This window comes from Pongo abelii, chromosome 1 (genome assembly GCF_028885655.2).
Source record: "Pongo abelii isolate AG06213 chromosome 1, NHGRI_mPonAbe1-v2.0_pri, whole genome shotgun sequence".
Taxonomy (NCBI): domain Eukaryota; kingdom Metazoa; phylum Chordata; class Mammalia; order Primates; family Hominidae; genus Pongo; species Pongo abelii.
In genome coordinates, this window is record NC_071985.2 from 221,785,481 (window position 1) to 221,806,940 (window position 21,460).

The following is a 21,460-nucleotide window of genomic DNA, read 5'->3' on the forward strand; positions in this document are numbered from 1 at the left end:
TTATATAAATTCAATAGCTTGCAGGAAATGTTTACTTCAAACATTTTCCTTGAATAAAGCAAATATTTCCCATAAATATTCGTTTAATTCATTAGATTAAAAGGGACTAGGTTTTCCGCTCCTTCCTCTAAACCAGTTTCCTGCTACCTTAAGCCAAGCCTGGGTCCAATCAATAGTGCACACCTGGCCTCATCAGAGCCAGGTCAGTATCTGCTAAGCGCTTGCTGTGCCCCAGTGCTGTGCTAGACCTGAGGCATGGGGAAGGGAGGAGAAGAAATAGGATCCTAAAAGTCAATGTCCTTTTCCTGTCTATATTGCTATAGTACGATTTTGGCTATTCACCAGCTTACAGATATGTTTGGGGGGAAACTTGTAAATAAACTTTTAAAAAGTTTGTATGGGCTAGGTGCAGTGGCTCACGCCTGTAATGCCAGCACTTTGGGAGGCCGAGGTGGGTGGATCAGCTGAGGTCAAGAGTTTGAGACAAGCCTGGTCAACATGGCGAAACCTTGTCTCTACTAAAATTGTAAAAATTAGCCAGGCATGGTGGCGGGTGCCTGTAATCCCAGCTACTTGGGAGGCTGAGGCAGGAGAATCGCTTGAACCTAGGAGGCAGAGGTTGCAGTGGGCTGAAATCACACCACTGCACTCCAGCCTGGGCGACAAGAGTGAAACTCCGTCTCAAAAAAAAAAAAGGTTTATTTGTTTCCATAAAAAAAAACACCAGAAAATAGCTAGACAATAACACATTCATTGAATGTATAGCATGTGAAAAATGCTACGCCAGATAAAAGACAGCCCACATGGATACAACCTGGATCACTTTAATTTTCCTTCCAATAACTATTTATGGCTAGAGGGGAAACTGGCCAAAAAAAAAAAAAATGTTGTCAGAGAAAATCCTGGCCCCCCTCCACAGGGTCTACTCTGGGATGCAAATAAATACAGACCGTTGCATTCCATCTTTTGTCTCCAGCCAATCTCACCCTTGAGGAACACAATCAAGTGTTCTCACCCCTTGCCCCACAGCACTTCTCTCATGGAACTGTGCAGTGTGCACAAACCCCACTGCAATACTTATTTCCTCTGGATTGTCATTACTTACTCCTTCTCTGCCTTACCTGTTCCACATCCTCACAAAAAGAAGAAAACATTTTCTAAGTCTTCCTTTCTAACATTCTTTCACAGCGCCCAGCACCTAATTGGTGATGTGAGAAATGTTGACGGATATCAGAGACGTGTGCACAAATGGTTACAATTCAAGGTAAAATGTGGTGCCTGCTGTAATGGAAGCACACGGGGCCATGGGAACTCACAGTGCGGAGAGATCACGTTCTTAACATGGCAAGTTGGCTGGGCCTTACAGACTTGGAGCCTCTGGCCAGAAATGGAGAAGGGCACCCCAATCAGAGGCAAGACTGAGTACAAGCGCAAGGGGAGGACAGCACAAGCGTCACAGTCCACTCTCTGTCATGTTCTCTGCACACTTTAAACCTGACTTCCCCAATGTGGCTCCTAGTTTTTGAGCTTATCTTGATCATCCTTATGTGCCTAACTAGAAAATGTCCTTGTTCTTAGGAGTGGCACTGGAGGGCTTCCCCACTGGTGTGTAATAGAAAAGGAAAAGCGAAGCTGTAATTCCCCCTTGCCTGCTGCAGGTGAGTGTGATATGCCTGTGCCTGTATCCAGGGACCAACTGCGCCTCCACATCACTACTTCAGGACATGCTGAGGCCTCCCTTCCAAGTCAGGCAGGACACGCCATCATGTGGCTATGAGGAAAGCCAAGGAAAGCCAGACTCTCACCCGCTTCTAGAAGCATCTTCCTTTTTCTCTTAGGGGGGATTCTCCCTCATCCCCAACACTGTAGAAATTACTTAATGTAATGTCCTGACATAAGCTTAAATTTTTCTCCCTACTATCCTCCACTTCACAAAAACTCTGCTACAAGAATTATTCTTGTCATACATTGTTTCTTTGTGAACTCTCAGATATATGACTCTGAAATGCCTCATACAAATAGCAGCATGGTTAATGAACAGTGCAATAAGCCTCTAAGAGGGAAAGATACATGTTTCTCCACCTCTGTTCTCTGAAACTCATTCTGCAGGGAAGGAGAGGCTAACAAGGCTCACAGACAACACTGGCATTGGAAAACCCAACTATAATATGGAGACAATGTTGTGAATCTTAACCTGCAGTATCAGGTTAAGAAGTACAGCTGTCCCTCAGTATCCATGGGGGATTGGTTCCTGGACATACAGAAGACACCATCCATCCACAGATGCTGAAGTCCCTGATATAAAATAGTGTGGTATTTGTATACAACCTACACACATCTTCCTGTATATAAATCATCACTAGATTACTTATAACGCATTACTTTACCATGTAAATGCTACGTAAATAGCTGTTATCCTGTATGCTTTAGGGAATAATGACAAGGAAGAAAACATGTACATGTTCAGTACAGACATAACTATCCTTTTTTGTTTCGGTTTTGATCTGTGGCTGGTTAAATTCATGAATACAGAACCCACAGATATGGAGGGCTAACTGTGCTGTCCAGCAATGTTCCAGAAGTCAGGGGAGCTAGGAAGAAGTGCAAAAGCTCTACCACTTTTTGTTTGGCCATCTTGAGCAAAATTATTTACTTCCACTGGGTCTCTGTTTCTTCATCCATAAAATGGTAACAGGAATGATAATAATAATAATAATAATAATACCATTTACCTAGTTTTAGGCTTATAGAAAGGATCAAAGATATCTAAATGTTTTACCAACAACTAAAAATCGAGACAAAAATAAAGTGGTATTATTATTCTTCCAATAAGGAATGATGAAACTCTAAATCATATTGTTCCATTCCTCCAAGAAGCAAACCATAGTTCAGTTCAACAGAACTAAATTTATTTATTTATTTATTTATTTATTTATTTATTTATTTATTTCTTGAGATGAAGTCTCACTCTTGTCGCCTAGGCTGGAGTGCAATGGCGTGATCTTGGCTCACTGCAACCTCCACCTCCCAGGTTCAAGTAATTCTCCTGCCTCAGCCTCCCGAGTAGCTAGGATTACAGGCGCCTGCCACCACACCCAGCTAATTTTTTTATTTTTAGGAGAGACGAGGTTTCACCATGTTGGCCAGGCTGGTCTCGAACTCCTGACCTCAGGCGATCCACCTGCCTCAGCCTCCCAAGGTGCTGGGATTGCCGGTGAGAACCACTGCGCCCGGCTGCAGAACTACATTTAAAACTCTCAGGAATAACACACTATCCCCAACATTCTCCCTCTGGCTTCTTAATTCAAGCAATGGTGTCACTAAGCATCTGAAAGACAATCTGTTAGCAGAACTGAGAGAAAAAAAAATCTACAAAATTTGAAAAGCTATAGGACAGACTAAGGGGAAAAGGGTAAGGAAAGAAAAGGACTACTGGGGACAATGAGTTTATTTTCTGCCTGTAATTGTTAGTGGGAATGCACAACTCTCCCTAATTCTGGGTACTCTGCCCTGAAAATTAAATACTATTATTTTAAAATTATATCCTAGTTGTTTAGAAATGCTTAAAGGAGTGAAGTTCAGGAAATGGCTTAAAGAAATTACAACTTAACACACAGCATTTAGAGGAAGACAGTCATCAGGAAAGTGATCTGAAGCTCACTATCAGCTCACACCAAAGTGGTCCAAAGCTCTGCTCTGCTTCCCAGGCCAGGCAGGAGGAAAGGCCTGGGGACTGCACATCCCACATGATTTAAATTTGAATAAATCTTGGAACAGGAACATCAGCTGGGTCAGCTTACTCAGATGCTTTTGAGTCATACATTTTCTATTTGAATGAAGAAAAATCTCCCAATCCTCTTCTCTCATTTCAACCCTTTTACACTAGATTAGAGATTTCCAGATAGTAAAGATTAATTCGGAAAGCTCAGAAATTACAGTTGGAAAATTCCAAGGCCCAACACAGAGGTGTTAAAGTTGGGAATGAATGGAAGACTGCTTGAGCTTTACTTTTAAGTAATGTTGTTTCCAACGGCTCATGGTTTTGCTTCTACAATGTTTTGAGTTTGGTAAAAGATTATACCTGAGAAGTTGCATTGTGTGGAGGAAAAATAGAGGCTGCCTCCCAGATTAATTTTTTTCGAAAACTTCTAGCTCCAATAGTGAGTCATTATTAAATATCAGTCAAGGTTCCTGAAGAGTCTGAGTCTAATTTTTCTCATCTGTAAAATGGGCTTAATCCTCCTTCCCTCCCTCCCTCCCTCTCTTCCTCCCTTCCTTCCTTCCTTCCTTCCTATTGGGTATATGTGAAAGTTACATGAGAGAGCATAGGGAAAGATCCTAGGCCCATATTCGACATGTAGGTGTTAATAAATGATGGCTACACTCTTCACATCACTGATTTTTTTTTTTTTAAAGACAGAAACAACATTGTTCTGTCACCCAGGCTGGAGTGCAGTGGCACAATCTCAGTTCACTGCAACCTCCGCCTCCTGGGTTCAAGCGATTCTCCTGTTTCAGCCTCCCAAATAGCTGGGATTACAGGCATGCGCCACCACGCTTAGCTAATTTTTGTATTTATAGTAGAGGTGTGGTTTCACCATGTTGGGTCATGCTGGTCTCGAATTCCTGACCTCAGGTGACCCATCTGCTTCGGCTTCCCAAAGTGCTGGGATTACAGGTGTCAGCCACCATGCCCGGCCTGCTTTCTGATTTTTAAGCGTGATATTGACCAAGACATTCCCTCTTTCTCCTAAGAATAAACTTTGATTTAGCTTTTCTTCAAGATGGAGACAGACTTTTAGAAAGAACAATTATAAGGGAGAAAGAACTTTAAAAAAAAAAAATTAAAAAGAACCTTCCAAACAGAGTGAGTGTCTTGAAAATTTTATCTCAGTTAAAGTTTGTCACAATTTTTCAAGAAAGGCCAAAGACTGATATGAAGAATACCGAATCACAGAAAAAGGATGCATGACCACAATGCCAAGGGTCACCAGCCAACCTAAGAAAGCTTGAACATATGATTCCTTTATAAACCATGTTTACACTAGGGTAGAAAACCACTACTTTTGGGGGACACAAATATTTTCTGTCTTTTCAACTTAGCAACTGAACATACTTTTCTACCACACAGGCTCCAGTTTTGGAAGATCAAGTGAATTCCTCTCAAATATGACATGTTCAGGCCTTAAAAAAAAAAGAAATCTGAAGAAGCTTGTTCTTAACTGAACTACCATTAGGAAATGAAGAAGTTTTGAACTTTTTCTTTCTGTTTCAAAAACAGGACATCAACAGTGGCATCACTCATTCCCTGCTCTGTCACTTCTGGCTACTGAGCTACCTGATTAGGGTGGAAAAGGGGGAAAGCTAAACCCTGCTCACCTGGCTCCTTCATGAGCAAACTCTGCTCACCTGGCTCCTTCATGCGTGAGGCTGCTCAGTGAGGTACATGGGGACCGCCTGTGAATTTTGCTCACTTGCAGTTCTCATGACACCACTCTACCCCGGCCCCTACAAATATACTTTTATCTGATCCCCCAAGATGGTTGACAGTTGCCCAAGTTAGGGTGAGTCATTCAGCATCTAAAATTTGCTTCTAACCAAAAAGAGCTCAGACTAAGGGAATGATTTTAGTACTCAAGATTATCAGAGGAAAATAAAACAAAAATTCTGATGCCAAAAATTTGAGTCATTTCCCTACATACATACAACAACTTGAAGGTACCTCCTCTTGGCTGGAAAAGAAATCCCTCGGGTGACTTATTTAGGATCAAAGTCTTTTTGAAAATAGAAAGCCCTACATTCTCTAAGGGAAAGCTCACTGTCTGAAGTGAATTTCATTTACCCTGAAGTTTTGTGCCAACTTAAATACACTAAAACCCCAATGCTTATGAGAAAGCATTCACCTATTACTTGCTTATAGGTACATGGAAAAGCTATTATGGGGATAATCAGCTCAACTATAAAATGGAGCAGTCATACATAATGACAAAAACAGATACAAGTCATAAATTGCCTTTTCGCCTTCGGGATCCATGCAGGGACTCACTCAGTGCATTCTTTTGAGCAAAGATAAAACTTTCACCTTGAATAAACATTGCTCTTAGTTTTGTTTGAGCCTTATAAATACAGTGACTGCAAAGTAAACAACAACAAAAAATGCTGTTTCTTAAACAAAAGGCAGATGGGCCCCTCTCTCCTCAACAAGGTCATAGTATATATGATAGAAGGCTGGCTGATGGCAGGGGCTGGCTGAGAGTCTCTGTGCAGGGACGGGAAAGTCAGTTTCCACTGGATCATGGCTAGGCACCAAATCTGGTGTCCTGGGACAAAGGGCTGGTGAAAGGTTTGCTTCGAAGAGAAGCAGCTCCTCCACACTGCTGTCCCAAACAGAAACCAAAGAAATGGAACAAAATGGCATTTAAAGTCCTAGCTAGATTTTCTACTGAACTATCTGAACTGTCTGAATTTCTCGTTTTCTCGGTCTCAACTTGCTTGTATTTATCTTCAGACAGTTTTCCTAAAAGTTATCGAAGTTCTCTGTGGGACTAGGTAGGGCTTTTTGTTTGGTTTGCTTTTTATTTTTTTGGTTTATTTGTTTAACATATAGAGGCATGTCTAGAATAAATCTTGTAGTTAAGTGATATCTCAAAAGTCCAATTAAAAATGAGAACTGAGATGCCAGTATAGAAGAGCCAGGTCTCAGCTCTGTAGTGACCTGGCTGATCTCGGGAAAGTCACCTGACCAATCTGGGCCTCAGTTTCTTCATTTACATAATGGGGCTAAAAATGCCCATCTAACTACTGACCAGGTAATTCTGATGATCAAATGATATCACATGAGTAAAACCATGGTTGCAATTGCCAAGGTTCTTATTGCCTATAAAGAAGATGGTGACAGCCACAAACAACCTAACACAAGAATGACGGTGGGCACCAGCACTTCCTGAGGGCCTGCTTTGTGCCAAGAATGCTATGATAGTGGTCACTGACCAGCTACACAGTGACGTCAAATAAGAGGCTTCTGGTGGGAAGTCAGCAGTAATTAATGTTTCATATTCTCTGCAGTGCCTAGAAGAATGCCTTACAAACACAAAGGAAAAACATCCTGTAAGAAAAAAAAAAAAAAAAAAACTTCAAAATTAGCCGGACTTGGATTCAGATCCACCCCTGTCACCTCTAGCTGTGTGATCTTGAAGAATTAACTTCTCTAACTCCCAGTTTCCTGATTGGCAGAATAGAGCGTAACATACAGAAGACAATGTATATAAAGGGTCTCCCACCAAGCCTAACCAACAGGAGGTGCTCAACAAATGTTTATATATTAGTATGTATTCCACAATGAAGTGCAGTATTTCACCTTTTCCCACTAATGCTGTTTGCGCCAAGAAATCACCTAAAAAATTAGATCTTTGTCAAATTCATAAAAAACAAAACTGATTTAAGACAATGAAACAATGGCTAAAACAACATAGAATAAAATGCATTAACTAAAAACTGGCAGAAAACTCACATCTCCTTGACAAAAATTTGATCTGCAGAATTTGAGCTGGGAAATTTGGGCCTGGTAGAAATAAATACCACAAAGCAGAAGAGAAAAATAGAAAACTACCATACAACTATAAAAGTTATTAGTAAAATTAACATGTAGCAAACAATGAACTATGAATTCTAATTTATATGAACAGCAAATAACCACTATGAAAATAATTTGTAAAGAACATGACAAATTATGAAAATATCTGTATTCATAAACACAGAATCAAAACAAACATGGGATCAAAAAGGTACCCAGAATCAAAAGCATCCTATACTGACTTGATAAAGACATAATGAGGGGGATGAGGCTGGGCGCAGTGGCTCAAGTGTGTAATCTCAGCACTTTGGGAGGCCAAGGAGGGCAGATCACTTGAGGTCAGGTGTTCAAGACCAGCCTGGCCAACATGGTGAAACCCCATCTCTACTAAAAATACAAATTCGTCGAGCATGGTGGCACATGCTTGTAATCTCAGCTACTCTGGAGGCTGAGGTGGGAGGATCGCTTGAACCCAGGAGGGCAGAGAGTTCAGTGAGCCAAGATTGCACCACTGCACTCTAGCCTGGGTGATAGAGTAAAACTGTCTCAAAAAAAGGGGGATGGCAAGTAGGACAGAATGAGCAGAGATTTCATTAGTGATGACTGAAAGTGCTTCTCTCCTTTGCTGGAAGAAATTAAGTATGCTGTTGGCTTTCTTCCCTTAGGAAGACCAGATAACAGCTGTGCAGAGCAAACACAGTTTCTACAGGGGCAGAAAAGACAGTGGGATCATTTGCTGTCTTGTTAATATCTGAGATTTTATTAATTTAAGAAGTACTTTATTTATTTTGTTGAGGATAGCTATGTATGTGAAAATATCACACAAGAAGGAAGGTACAAATGAAGCTAGAGTCTATAAGAGAGGAAATTTCATCAACAGGGGGCCTTCCCAGTTCTCTGCCTTTAAAAGACGTTAGAGGGTCTTGCAGATATTCACATGACACACAACTAGAAGAAAGTATACTTTTTGCAACTCACGCTGCAGAAAGAAACTTTCTCCTCTGATATGGGTTTGGAATATGAAATGCTGTCATTTTCTTAAATAAATCACATTCAGAGAAGTCCTTCCAGAAGCGATTGCCTTGCCATGACCTCAGGAATGGAATCAGATCTTTGAAGTTCCGCTAAGGGCTAGAGTCATCTTGCCAAGACCCAGGCAGAGGAGTCAAGGGTTAGATGCTCACAATTTGGTGGCTAAGACTTAAATCTCAGATTTGAATCCATATGCTGATTTCTAGGGTTGGGAGATGAGAAAGAAAGGCAAAGAGAAATAACTGAGATAAAAGGGCATAGGTTATGTCCTATTTATATTTCCTTGAAGCCAATATTAAATAAATTAAACAACAGAGATGAAATGAGACGTTCCTTTTGCAGGAACGCTCTGGGGGGAGAAAAAAGAAATGAGAAATTCCACAAGTGGATACACTATAGACCTGAAATTTAAAATTTGTGCATCTATCCACAGATGACTAAAATCTACAGGTCTATTATCTTCTTATGTGACAGAATGAATTCCTTTTAACTCCTCACTGGGTTTCATATACTTCATCTCTTTTGCTCCTCAGGCCAGTGTGACAGGGGGAGTTACCATCATCTTTTCATAAATGTTAAAAACAAATCTCTTAACAGAGGAAAAGATTATTTAAAGGTAGAAATACAATTAAAGTGCTGGCATCCTCACTAGCAGCCCCAAGCTCCCCTCAATGTACAAGCCTATGTCTATAATAATGGCTTACAATCTTCGGAGGCAAGAATCTTTCCCTGATGATACAAAAGAAACATTGGACCCTCATCCCAGAAAAATGCACATTTATACAATATTTACAATTAATTTAAGAGGTTTATGAACTTCTCCACTACACTCAAAGCCCATTCAACCAGGCTAAAGCCCTCTGGTCTTTGCAGTAAAGTGCAGTGCACTGGCAGAGGCTCAGTGAGGTGCGGTTCTGTCCCCTCTGACCCTTTTTTAATCACTGGAACTCAGGCACCCTTTAAAGCAATAATTGACACAGGCCAACAGTTGATTCTTGTGGTCATTTGTACTTCCTCAAACTCCTCTGGTGTTTGAGAAAGTACAAACACCAGAAAGAGAAACAAACAAAATATTCCCCTAAAACAACTTTAAAGGTTGATTTCAACCCACAAAACTACAAGAAAATGCATATCTTTAGTCCAACCACATACGTGCAGAATCACAGATGACCTGAATGGGTATTCAACTGATAGACCCATTTAGATCTACCATTTCCTATAAGAAGTGGTAATTTTGTGTTTATTTGCTTTCTCATCTTAGAGATATAACTAGTTTTTACATCTCTATAAACACACCTAAGATTGCTGGTATCAAAATACAGTCATGTGCCAAACAACATTTTGGTCAACTATGGGCTGCATATATGACAATCCACCCATAAGATTATAATACCATACTTTTACTCTACCTTTTCTAGGTTTAGATGTCTTTAACATGCCGTACAGTTTTGCAGCCTAGGAGCAATAGGCTATCCAGATAGCCGAGGTGTGGAATAGGCTGTATTCCATCTAGGTTTGTGTAAGTATACTCTATGATGTTCGCACAACAATGAAATCACCTAGTAAAATGATTCTCAAAATGTATCCCTGATGTTAAGCAATGTGATATAGTATGGTGTTTGTCCCTCAAATCTCATGTTGAATGATAATCCCCAATGTTGGAGCTGGGACCTGGTGGGAGGTATGTGGATTACAAGGGTGGATTTCTTATGAATGGATTAGTACCATCCCCTTGGTGTTCATGATATTGAGCAAGTTCTCGTGAGATCTGGCTGTTGAAAAGTATGTAGCACCTCCCCCTCTCTCCCTTGCTCCCACTCCTGCCATGTGAGACACCTGCTTCATCTTCCACCATGATTGGAAGCTTCCTAAGACTTCGCCAGAAGCAGATGCTGGCGTCATGCCTCCTGTACAGCCTGCACAACCGTGAGTCAATTAAACCTCTTTTCTTATAAATTACCCAGTCTCAGGTATTTTTTTAGAGCAAAGCAAGAATGGACTAATACACAATCTATGCCTGTAAATTACATAGCAATCCCCTCAGGTGCAGCCTGTGGCTCCAATACTAGTAGCTTATTAAAGGCAAGACAACTATATGAAGGAACCCAACCCCACAGGAAGGCAAGTTCCCATACAAGAGGACTCGTTCCCTGGAAAGCAATACCCTTATATAAATCTGGCAACATACAAAGCATGATACCCAATCAAATGTATTGTCACTGCCCCCAGGCCTTCATATAGATCCAAGATGAGGATGGGGGTAGGGAGGACACTGCCCTTTCTTTCTGCCTAAGTTATAATCTCATGCTGACCCTCAAGCTTCAAAAACAGTTTTTCAGGGAAAACAGAAAAACCAGGAAACAAACGAGACTTCCACAAACCAAGGACAATAAAGGGCCAATCCTTTCACTAGGATGTTGCCAGGAGACCCTGGAGAAACTCCTAGGAGGTCTCTCCTGTTGAGATGTCACAGGCACGTGAACAGCTTCTTCATTCTTAACCCAGTGAACTATGGAGGTTCCTAAGAGTCAAACTGGCCCAGATGGGGTTTGACTCTCCTACTCTCAGTGTCCCCGACCCTCCTTCTCTGTAGTTCATAATAGATTGGTTTTCATTTCCAGAGCACTAGTGGCTTCCTGGTGACTCAAGTCTTGATGCAAATACTACAGTCAAAGTAATGACCTATTTATCTTCTTCACTCTGTGAAGAAAATTCAAAATTTTTGTAACGTCCTACCTTATTTTGTTCTCACAATAAACCTGTAAAGTAGGTGCATTTCTAGTCCACAGTGAGGAAGTCCTATTGTTACACCATAAGCATCTTCACTTTTAAAATTATGGTAAAGCCCAGGGTACAAAAACAAAGAAAGAAATTATAAAACCAAGAAGACTTTCTTATGTCAATTAGAATTCAATAAAGTTAATAAAATTTAATAAAATATGTTAACTGGGCATTTACAACTAAATATTTAAGTTCATTCATTTATATCAAGTCCAAGAGCTAAAGCAAGAAGAGTGAGGGATCTGTGTTACCACTATGAGGGTTTATGATGCGTGAGGGGTAAGGGAACATGGGAGTGTGAGAAAGGATTCAAGGCAGAGAAGTACACGCTAGTTCAGACTTTGAACCTGAGTCTCACTGCTTTTAAACCATGAGTGGGAAAGTCTTTCTAAAAGACTGTTGCTGTCTGGGTGCAGTGGCTCACACCTGTAATCCCAGCACTTTGGAAGGCCGAGGTCGGTGGATCACTTGAGGTAAGGAGTTTGAGACCAGCCTGGCCAAATGGCAAAACTCCGTCTCTACTAAAAAATACAAAAAATCAACTGGGTGTGGTGGCAGGCGCCTGTAATCCCAGCTACTTGGGAGGCTGAGGCAGGAGAATTGCTTGAACTCGGGAGGCAGAGGTTGCAGTGAGCAGAGATTGCACCATTGCACTCCAGTCTGGGCGACAGACCAAGACTCTGTCTCGAAAAAGAAAAAAAAGAAAAAAGAAAAAGAAAAGACTGTTGCTTATTTTGAACCACAAGCCAAACAGTACACTTTGGTCTGGTTCGATAATCCTACAGAACTGATCTGACCAATCTATCATCCCTAGAAAATAGTTTGGGGAAAAAAGAATAAATTCTCAGCTTTCACACATTATTAACGAGAACACCATACCACAGAGAAATGCTATTCAACTCTACTCTCTTACCTCCTCTTCAAGATACATTTCTACATGGTGCCACAAAGATCTCTTTGGTAAAGCTACTTTTATGTCATATCAGCCTGTGGCGCAAGTACACCTATGATCTCACTACAAAAATGCTCTCTCCACAGTAAATAAGCAGAGAGCACAGGTGTTTCCTCCAAATGAGTTCATTCATGAAAAAGCCAGTCTCTACAAGAAAAGTGTGTTGAGATGAAAGGAAGAGCAAAAAAGCAGAGCTCTTTAGAGGGCTGTATGTCAAATAGCAACTACCTTCAACTCGCTTCACCTTTTCCAGCTTCGCATATAATCAACTCCTGCCAGAAAATACAGAGTGAACTAAGAAAATGTCCACGAATTAAGATGTCAGTGAACAAACCAGTCAACTAGCTGCAAGATACTGGAGAATGACATCACTGTCCGTCTGCTGCTGGTTTCAGGCGGCTTAAAAGGTTGTGTCATTATAGAAGGCTGTACTTCAGCTTGAACTTTCCCTGTAAACTGTGGGTAATAACTGGTAGATCTTAGGCAGGAGAATGGCACGATCCAGTGAGTTCATTCTGGTGGCACAGTGAAAGGTGTAGGGGTCATCGTGAAAGGTCCAGGGTGTTGGGGGCTATTGCAGTGACCCAGGTAAGAGATATGCAATGCCTGGACTAAGGCAGTGGCAATGGAGAGGAAGGAGGAAGAGGTATTTCAGAGGTGGACTCAGTGCACCTGGTGGCAGGTGATTGGCGGTGAGGAAAAGGCAAGGCATGTGGGCAATGAAGCAAAAGCCATGAATATAACTTCTCACAGCCTATTAACTATAAAAGAAATTGTAGTACTGTAGAGGACGTATGAGGTCAATTATAATGGAGTTTCACCTCTATTTCCTTACCTTGGCAGCAGAGTTTGATACTCCGTGTGTAACATTTCTGATGAGGCCCCCGACATTTCCATATTTTATCAGTCCAGTAACCCCTTCAGAAACATCATTCAAAAGCCCCATAGGATTGCCAAGAAAATCCACTGATCCCAGGATTCGAGCTGCCTGGCTGAGGAGTTCCTGCCAAATGAAACAAGAAGAGAAAAGTCCAATCAGCGTCTACTTATATTTGCAGATACCAGTGTCCCAAGCAAAAAGGTTAGAAATCTATTTTGTCCTCCATTCTCATTACTACAAGTAATTAGCTTTTAATCTTCATCAACTGCAAAATAATCTCCTGTCCTTTCAGGAGCACCACCTAAGCTTCTCCCAATACACGTATCCCAATACACATACTCTTCCAAGCCAGTTAGAAGAATAAAAATAGCTATGAAACAGGAAGCATTCTTATGAGTATTTGCTACTATATACATCATACTCTCCTTTTCATCATGCCTACAAATAGAGAAGTAATCACCAGCAGGGAGAATTATAAAAGGAAAGTGAGGAAGAGAGGTAGATTTGCAGCTCCTCTCATAAGCTGTGGTGTGGGTGGGGGGCCTGAAGAAGGCATGGAGAGACTTATCAAGCAAACCTCCACTGTTTCTTTCTTTCTTTGAAGCAGGGTCTCAGTCACACAGGCTGAGGTGAGGTGGCATCACCGTGGCTCACTGCAGCCTCGACCTCCTGGGCTCAAGCAGTCCTCCTATCTCAGCCTCCCAAGTAGCTGGGACTACAGGCAAGACCTCTACAACCAGCTAACCTTTTTTTTCTATATTTTGTAGAGATGGGGTCTCAATACGTTGCCTAGGCTGATCTTGAACTCCTGAGCTCAAGTGATCCTCCTGCCTTGGCCTCCCACCAAGTACTCGGATTACAGGTGTGAGCCACCATGATTGGCCCCCTCCACTCTTTCTATACTTCCAATTGCCTGATCCCAAGTTCCAGTGATATCTGCTGTATCACTTTCCTTAGTTAGGTGGAAATATCACCAATCAGGACAGTCAAAAAAGGAAACGGGGAATGGAGAAAAGGAAGTGAGAATAAAATATACTTAACTTTGAAAGCTACTAAATTTGATATGATCTTGACCTATCTATTCATTGAAGAATATGCCTTGCCTTTACTTTTTGATCTTTGCAGTCTGGATAATAAATACAAAATGGAAAATGTCCAAGGTGATTTAAAAAATTTCAAGTTCAACCCAAGTGCAGGATCCCATAGACTCTAAGAACATGGGTATAGTTGCTGAAAGAAGGCCCATGCCTGGTAAATAAAAACATTATTTTGTTATTATTAAAGCATCAACTAAACCATTAAGAGTCATGACTAATCTAGCAGGAACCCCTCAGACTAGCTCTGAGGGATGAAACTAACAGCTCCCAGGTCAAATATACTATCTCAGGATTTTCATGACATATACGGGCTTCTTGGGAAGCGACCTGACCCGTAACACAACAGAGTTGAAATGTTTAATTGGGTTCTCAATAGTAATGTCTTAGTAACCAAAATTCCCAAACAACTAAAACAAACATTCTGCTTATGCTCCAGCCAATGAGTACTTCTCCAAGCCTCACCTCCTGGAAATGTTTGAGGATATCATTGATGATGAACTCCTTGGTCTCATAGGGATGTACCCGAGTGAATGGATCTAGATTAATCACAGCGTCTTCAAACCGTATCAAAGGAAATCCCAAGGTGCTTTTTAGGGCCTAATTAGGGAAGAAAGGAAATGACATACTTAAGATACTTAAGTCATATGATGGCTTTCTGTGATACTATAATTCTAGATTCCATTAAAGCTACAAGTCATGTTAACTTTCGGATAAGGGTCAGGTTTTGATGTTTATAAACAAGGATTTTCCCTATAACTATAAAAGTAAAATACTAGGGAAAAATACATATATAGTCGACATATATCACCCAAGTCACATATATCACACAGAAATAAACACTATCAGTTTGTGTCATAATTCCTTTTAGTCTGTTTTGTATCTGTTTGTCATGTTTTACTTTTTGGCTGATATATACCACACACACAGAAAAGTATACTAATCAAATGTATAGTTCAAAACCCAAATGATTTTTCCCAAAGTGAACACAATAATGTAACCACCATCAGATCAGAAAGCAGACTGTTATCCCCATCTTGGAAGCAGCCCACTCACCATGAGCACGCTCCCACTCCCTCCTCCCTCCTTCTTCCCCAAAGACAACCACAATGATGACATCTATCACCACAGGTAAGTTCTTTTGCTTTAAACTGCATATAAATGGAATCATCAGTATGCACTTTGTTGTAGGTGGCTTCTCATAGACAACATTACATATGGGAGTTTCCTAGACTGTTGCATATAGCTGTAGTTTGTTAACGTCCATTGCCATATAATACTCCATTGCACGAATAAAACAATGTATTTAACCACCATTATTGATGAAAAGTTCAAAAGTTGGGTTGTTTCAGGCTTTTTGCTATTATGAATAATGCTGCTATAAACAACACTAGACATGTCTATGGCAGACTAGATAACAGGATCTCACTCTGTTGTCCTGGCTGGAATGCAGTGGCACAATCACAGCTCACTGCGGCCTTGACCTCCTGGGCTCATGCGATCTTCCCACCTCAGCCTCCTTAGCAGGTGAGGCTACATGTGCAAACTACCATGCCCAGCTAATTTTTGTATTTTTTGTAGAGAAGGGTTTTCACCATATTGCCCAGGCTGGTCTCGAACACCTGGGCTCAAGCAATCCGCCTGCCTTGGCATCCCAAAGTGCTGCGATTACAGCTGTGAGCCACTGTTCCCTGCCTAGATATGTCTTTTGGGGCACATTTATGCATTTTTCTTGGACATATACCTGGGAGTGGAACTGGGTCATAAAGAATGTACATGCACAATCTTAATATATTCTGCCAAACAGTTTTCCAAAGTGGTCAAAGCAGTTTTTGCACCATTCAGCAGTCTACAAGATCCCTTGTTATTCTACATCCTCATCAACACTTGGTATAGATCGTTTAAAAAAGAAAAAAAGATATTCTGGCCAAGAGCGGTGGCTCATGCCTGTAATCCCAGCACTTTGGGAAGCTGAGGTGGGAGGATCGCTTGAGGCCAGAAGTTCAAGACCAGCCTGGGTGAAGAAGTAAGACCTTGTCTCTACAAAAAGCTTACAAATTAACTGGGCATGGTGGCGTGCACCTGTAGTCTCAGCCATTCAGGAGGCTGGAGGAGGAGGATCACTTGGACTTTGAAGGTCAAGGCCACACTAAGCTGAGATCATGCCACTGTGCTTAGCCTGGGTGACAGGGTAAGACCCTGCCTCACTCTTTCTTTCTCCAAAACAGAAAACAAAGTCTCTGTTGCCCAGGCTGGAGTACAGTGGCGGGATCCTGGCTCACTGCAGCCTGGACCTCCTGGGCTCAAGTGATCCTCCTGCCTCAGCCTCCCCCTACAGGTACATACCACCACGCCCAGCTAATTTTTTTTTTTTTTTTTTTTTTGGAGAGACAGGGTCTCGCTTTGTTGCTCAACTCCTGGCCTCAAGTGATCCACCCATCTCAGCCTCCCAAATTGCTGGGATTACCGTGGCTGACCCTGTCACTTAAACAATGACCCAAAACAAACAAACAAAAAAAACCCAAACAAACAAACAAAAAAACACCCAGAAAATCTGAACAGCGTGTAATGGTATCTCAGTATAGTTTTGACAGATAAACTGATGGGTGTGTAATGGTACCTCAGCGTAGTCTCTTTTCAGTTGAGAAGTGAGATTAAGCAACTTTTAAATGCATAAGCCATTTGGGTATCTTTTTGTGAAGTGCTTATTGAAGTCTTTTGCTCATTTTTGTAGTGAGTTCCTGTTTTTTATTTCTTACTGCTTTGTAAGAGTTCTTATATATCCTGTATACCAAGTCCTCTGTTGAACAGATGTGTTGCAAATATCTTCTTTCATTCTGTGACTTGTCTTATTACTCTTTAAATGGTGTCTTTTAATGATCAGACAGTCTTAATTTTAAGGAAATCTGCCTTATCAATATTTTCTGATATGGTAAGAGCTTTCTGTGTCCTGGTTAAGAAATTATTGTCTACACCAAGGTCATAAAGATATTCCCATGTTTACTTATACAAGTTTTATTGTTTTACTCTTCACACTTAAAATCTATGCTCCACCTAGAATTTATTTTTATGTATGGTAGGAGGGAGTGGCCAAGATTCATTTTTTTCTGATAAATATTGGACTAAATAATATTTATTGAAAAGGTCATCCGTTCCACTACTGCAGTATGGCATAAATGCTGTCAAAAGTCACGTGATGGTATTATACATCCATTTCTGGATTCTCTCTTCTGTTTCACTTTGCTCTGCTTTCTATTAATGCCACACTGTCTTAATTACTGTAGTCTTGTAATAATTTCTGAAATCGAATAGGGTAAGCTCTCCCCAACTTTGTACTTTTTCTCCAGGGTTACCTTAGCTGCTCTTTGCGCTTTTCAACTGCAGAGAAATTTTAGAATCAGCTTGTCAATTTGCTTCCAAAAAAACTGCTGGAATTTTCATCAGGACTGTACTGAATCTACAGATCAATTTGAGAAGCAACGACAACTTTACTGAATCTTCCAACTTATTGACATGGTATGTCCCTTCATCTATGTGGGTCTTTAATTTTTCACAATAATGTTTAATTGTTTTCTGTGTAGAGGTCTTATATGTCTTTTGTTGGGTTTATTCTTAGATACCTGTGGTAGATTTAAAATGACCACATATTATTTGCATCTTCTGTCAAGTGGTGAAGTCTATGTTCCCTCCATCTGAATCTTCACTAGCCTTGTGATTTGCTTCAGCCAACAGGATGCGAGAGATATAATAATGTGTGACCTTTGAGCCTAGGCCTCAAGAGAGCTTGGAGCTTCTGCACTGCCTGTTTTGATGCTTCCACCATGTGAAGAAGCTGGGAGTAGCTTCCTTGAAGATGGGAGACCATGTGGAAAGGGGTTCTTCTGACAGCCAGCACCAATCCGCTGGACATGGGACTGAGGTCATCTCATACCATTTAGTCTCGTTTAACTGCCAGGTGACTGCAGCCATATGAACAACCACTGGTGAGACCAGCAGAAGAAACACCCAGCTAGGTCTAGTCCAAATTATTAACCCACAGAATTGTAAACAAATAAGATGGTGGTTGTTTCAAACCACTACATTTTGGAGTCATCTGTTACACAAAATAGATAATGATACAGTATTTAATGTTTTCTTTCTCTCCCTCCCTCCCTCCTCTTCCCTCTCATCTCTCTCTCCTCCTCCCCCCTTCTCTCTATCCCTCCCTCCTTCCTTCCTTCCTTCCTTCCATTTTTGTAGAGACAGGGTCTCCCTATGATGCCCAGGCTGGCCCTGAACTCCTGGGCTCAAGTGATCCTCCTACCTAGGCCTCCCAAAGTGCTGAGATTACAGGTGTGAGCCACCACACCCAGACCTGTTTTCTTAATAGCCTCCAAATTTTTATTTTCTCTGTTATTATTGCTGACATGTAGAAATACAACTGTTTTCTATACCGTCTCTAGTGACCTTACTAAATTTACTTATTCTAATAACTTATCTGAAAATACTTTTAGATTTTCTAGTAAACGATCATGTTTTCTACAAATAACGAAGTTTTTATTTTCCTTTCCAACTCCTATACCTTTTACTTCTTTTTCAAAAAGATCATCCTTGACTCATTTTACTGGCTGAACTCCCGTGTAACGGTGAAAGAAGTGGTGATAATGGGTATCTTTCCTTCATCTCAAGAAAAAGCTTTTACTATCTCACCAATTAGTATGATGTTTGTTGTAGCTTTTTAATAAATAGACCTAAACAGATTAAAGTAGTTATCTTCTATTTTTAGCTTGTTGAATTTTTACTGTAGATGGATGTTAAACTTTGTCAAACGGCTTTTATGCATTTTTAAATAATCATATTCTATTTTATCGTGTTGATGTGGTAAAATACCAAATTTATCTGCAAATGTGAAACTGAACGTGCATTCCAGGAAAAAACCCAATTTGGTTATATTAGCCTTCTTACATATTTCTGTTTTTGATTTACTAATATTTTGTTCAGATTTCTTTCTTCTATATTCATAAAAAAGTGCTGGTCTATAATTTTCCATTATTTAATAATTTTTTTTAAAAAATTATAGTTTTCTGGTAAACTTCTTAGATACATTCATAGTATTTTAAATTCTCTGTCTAAAAATACCAACATCCAATTTATCTATGGTTCTGTTTCTAGTGTTTGTTTTTTCTCTTGGTCTCATCTCATTTTGGCCTGGTAATTTGTGACTGAATGCAACATTTTGTATGAAAACTTACAGAGACTTTGGATGAGTTTTTAGCTTCTGGCAGGCAGTTAGAGTAAGAAGCATAATGCCTAAATCAACCAGGGTTTGGGTTTTCTCAAGGCTGTGTTTCAGTCTTTATCTAAGTTCTGGTGTGTTTCAGTCCTTATGAGGCCTGGTGTAGTCCTTTAGCAGTCTCAATGAAAACCAATGCCATTCCTCCACTTTTAATCTCCCTAGTACCACAAAACTGCTGAAAAGACTGTTTAAGTTCTTGAGCCTCTTAGCTGCCACTTTTTGCTTGAGTTCTCTCAGACTGTGTCACTTAGAAAACATCAAATATCTCAAGAAAGAAAGTACCTCAGATTATTGGTGTTTGTTTTCTGCCTGTCCCTTCTCTGTAAGATATTAGCCCTTCAATTACCAGCTCTCTTAGTAGCAATGAAGTCTAAGTTTTGCTTTGCTAGCCCCATGAGACTGCCAAAAGCTTTACTTGCATTCTCTGCCTGTTGGCAGCTGCTTTCTGCTTGGCTTCTTCACCTTTCTCCCCACACTGCTTACAAATCAGAAAAAGTCTCAAGAATAAAAGCAAAATAAATGTTGGGCTCACCTTACTGAGTTTCTCTCCTCTCATAAATCTTGAACTCTCCAGTCCTGGCTGTTTTGGTAGCTTTCCAATGGCTTCACATGGACACTCCCCATCCCCGCCCCCACCATCTGTCTTTTCTTGAAGTTCTCAACTAGCCTGGGTGTGCTATAAGCTGGTTAACGATCTCTGGATATGGGTCTATTTTCTGATTATATCTTTATTTAAAATGATTGATATTTCAAGGTGTTTACAAGGCATGCCAAATACTCTTCCTTACTGAATATAAAAATACTTTTTCATGCTAATATTACCAGTAAATCTCTGATTCACTTGGAATTTATCCTTACATAAAGTGTCAAGAATAAATCTAATTTTATATTTTTTCTATTGTGATTTAGTATAATAGCACTATTGAAAAGTCTATATACTCCCCACTGAATTAAAGTCTCTTTATTATATATTAAAATTTCATATGCAACTTAATGACATTTCTATTCTGTTTTCTTACCTATAGTCTTTTTGCATGTGTCTTCTGAGACTGCCTTGAATTATTTTGGAACAAGAATAAATTTAATTGAAATTAAATCATATAATGGAAGAAAGGGTGAAATTTTTTAAAACCAGGGAGAAGGGAAAACTTTTTTGTGACTCAAAATTCAGATTCAAGACTATACTTTCAGGGATCATTTCTACAGTTTGTTACTAGAGAATTTCTCTGAACATGTAGTTTTCAAAAAAAAATTAGATTTGAAACAGCAAAAGACTAATAAATTTGACAACATAAAAATAAACAGCTCTTGTATAATTAAACACAAACACACACACACACGCCAAAAGCAAAGTAAAAAGACAAAAAGCTGAAGAAAAAATACTTGCAACTTTCATCAAAGACATAACTTTTAGAAAGAGCTTCTAAAATTAGAAGAGATAAAAGACCTGACAGAAAAATAGACAAGTGACATAACCAGACAGTTCACAGAGAAAAATCTGGACCTTTAACATACAGATCAGGAAAAGAAGAAGTAGAATAAAAGAAAACAGAAATAGGCAGAGAAGCAACAGAGCAAGAGGAGAACCAGAAAGGACAGATGTCAGGAACAGGGAAGTCAGCAGTGTCAAAATGGCAGAGGATGCTACAAAGATAAGGCTAGAGAGCAAGGTCACTGGATTTGGTGCCTTGGGAAGTCACTGATAACCTCTTGCTAAGTAATTTCAGAATATTTTAGAGATTAATAGCAACTTCAAGTTGAGCTGGGCCCAGCGGCTCATGCCTGTAATCCCAGCACTTTGGGAGGCTGAGGTGGGCAGATAACTTGAGCCCAGGAGTTTGAGACCAGCCTGGGCAACATGGTAAAACTCTGT

The 21,460-nt window shown here is 40.3% G+C and overlaps 1 protein-coding gene and 1 pseudogene across 5 annotated transcripts in view; one reads left to right on the forward strand and one right to left on the reverse strand.

Annotated features, from left to right (window-relative positions):
* Window positions 1–21,460, reverse strand: part of VPS13D (vacuolar protein sorting 13 homolog D) — a 282,625-nt gene that overhangs the window by 82,718 nt on the left and 178,447 nt on the right. For all 5 annotated transcript variants that reach the window (XM_024252889.2, XM_024252903.2, XM_024252907.3 and 2 more), the window contains 2 exons: window positions 14,778–14,912; window positions 13,174–13,341 (listed from right to left, as the gene is read on the reverse strand). In XM_024252889.2, coding sequence (XP_024108657.2) covers window positions 13,174–13,341; window positions 14,778–14,912 — 303 coding nt within the window. The remainder of the gene's footprint in view (window positions 1–13,173; window positions 13,342–14,777; window positions 14,913–21,460) is intronic.
* LOC112130867 (small nucleolar RNA U3) lies at window positions 20,763–20,841 on the forward strand (annotated as a pseudogene).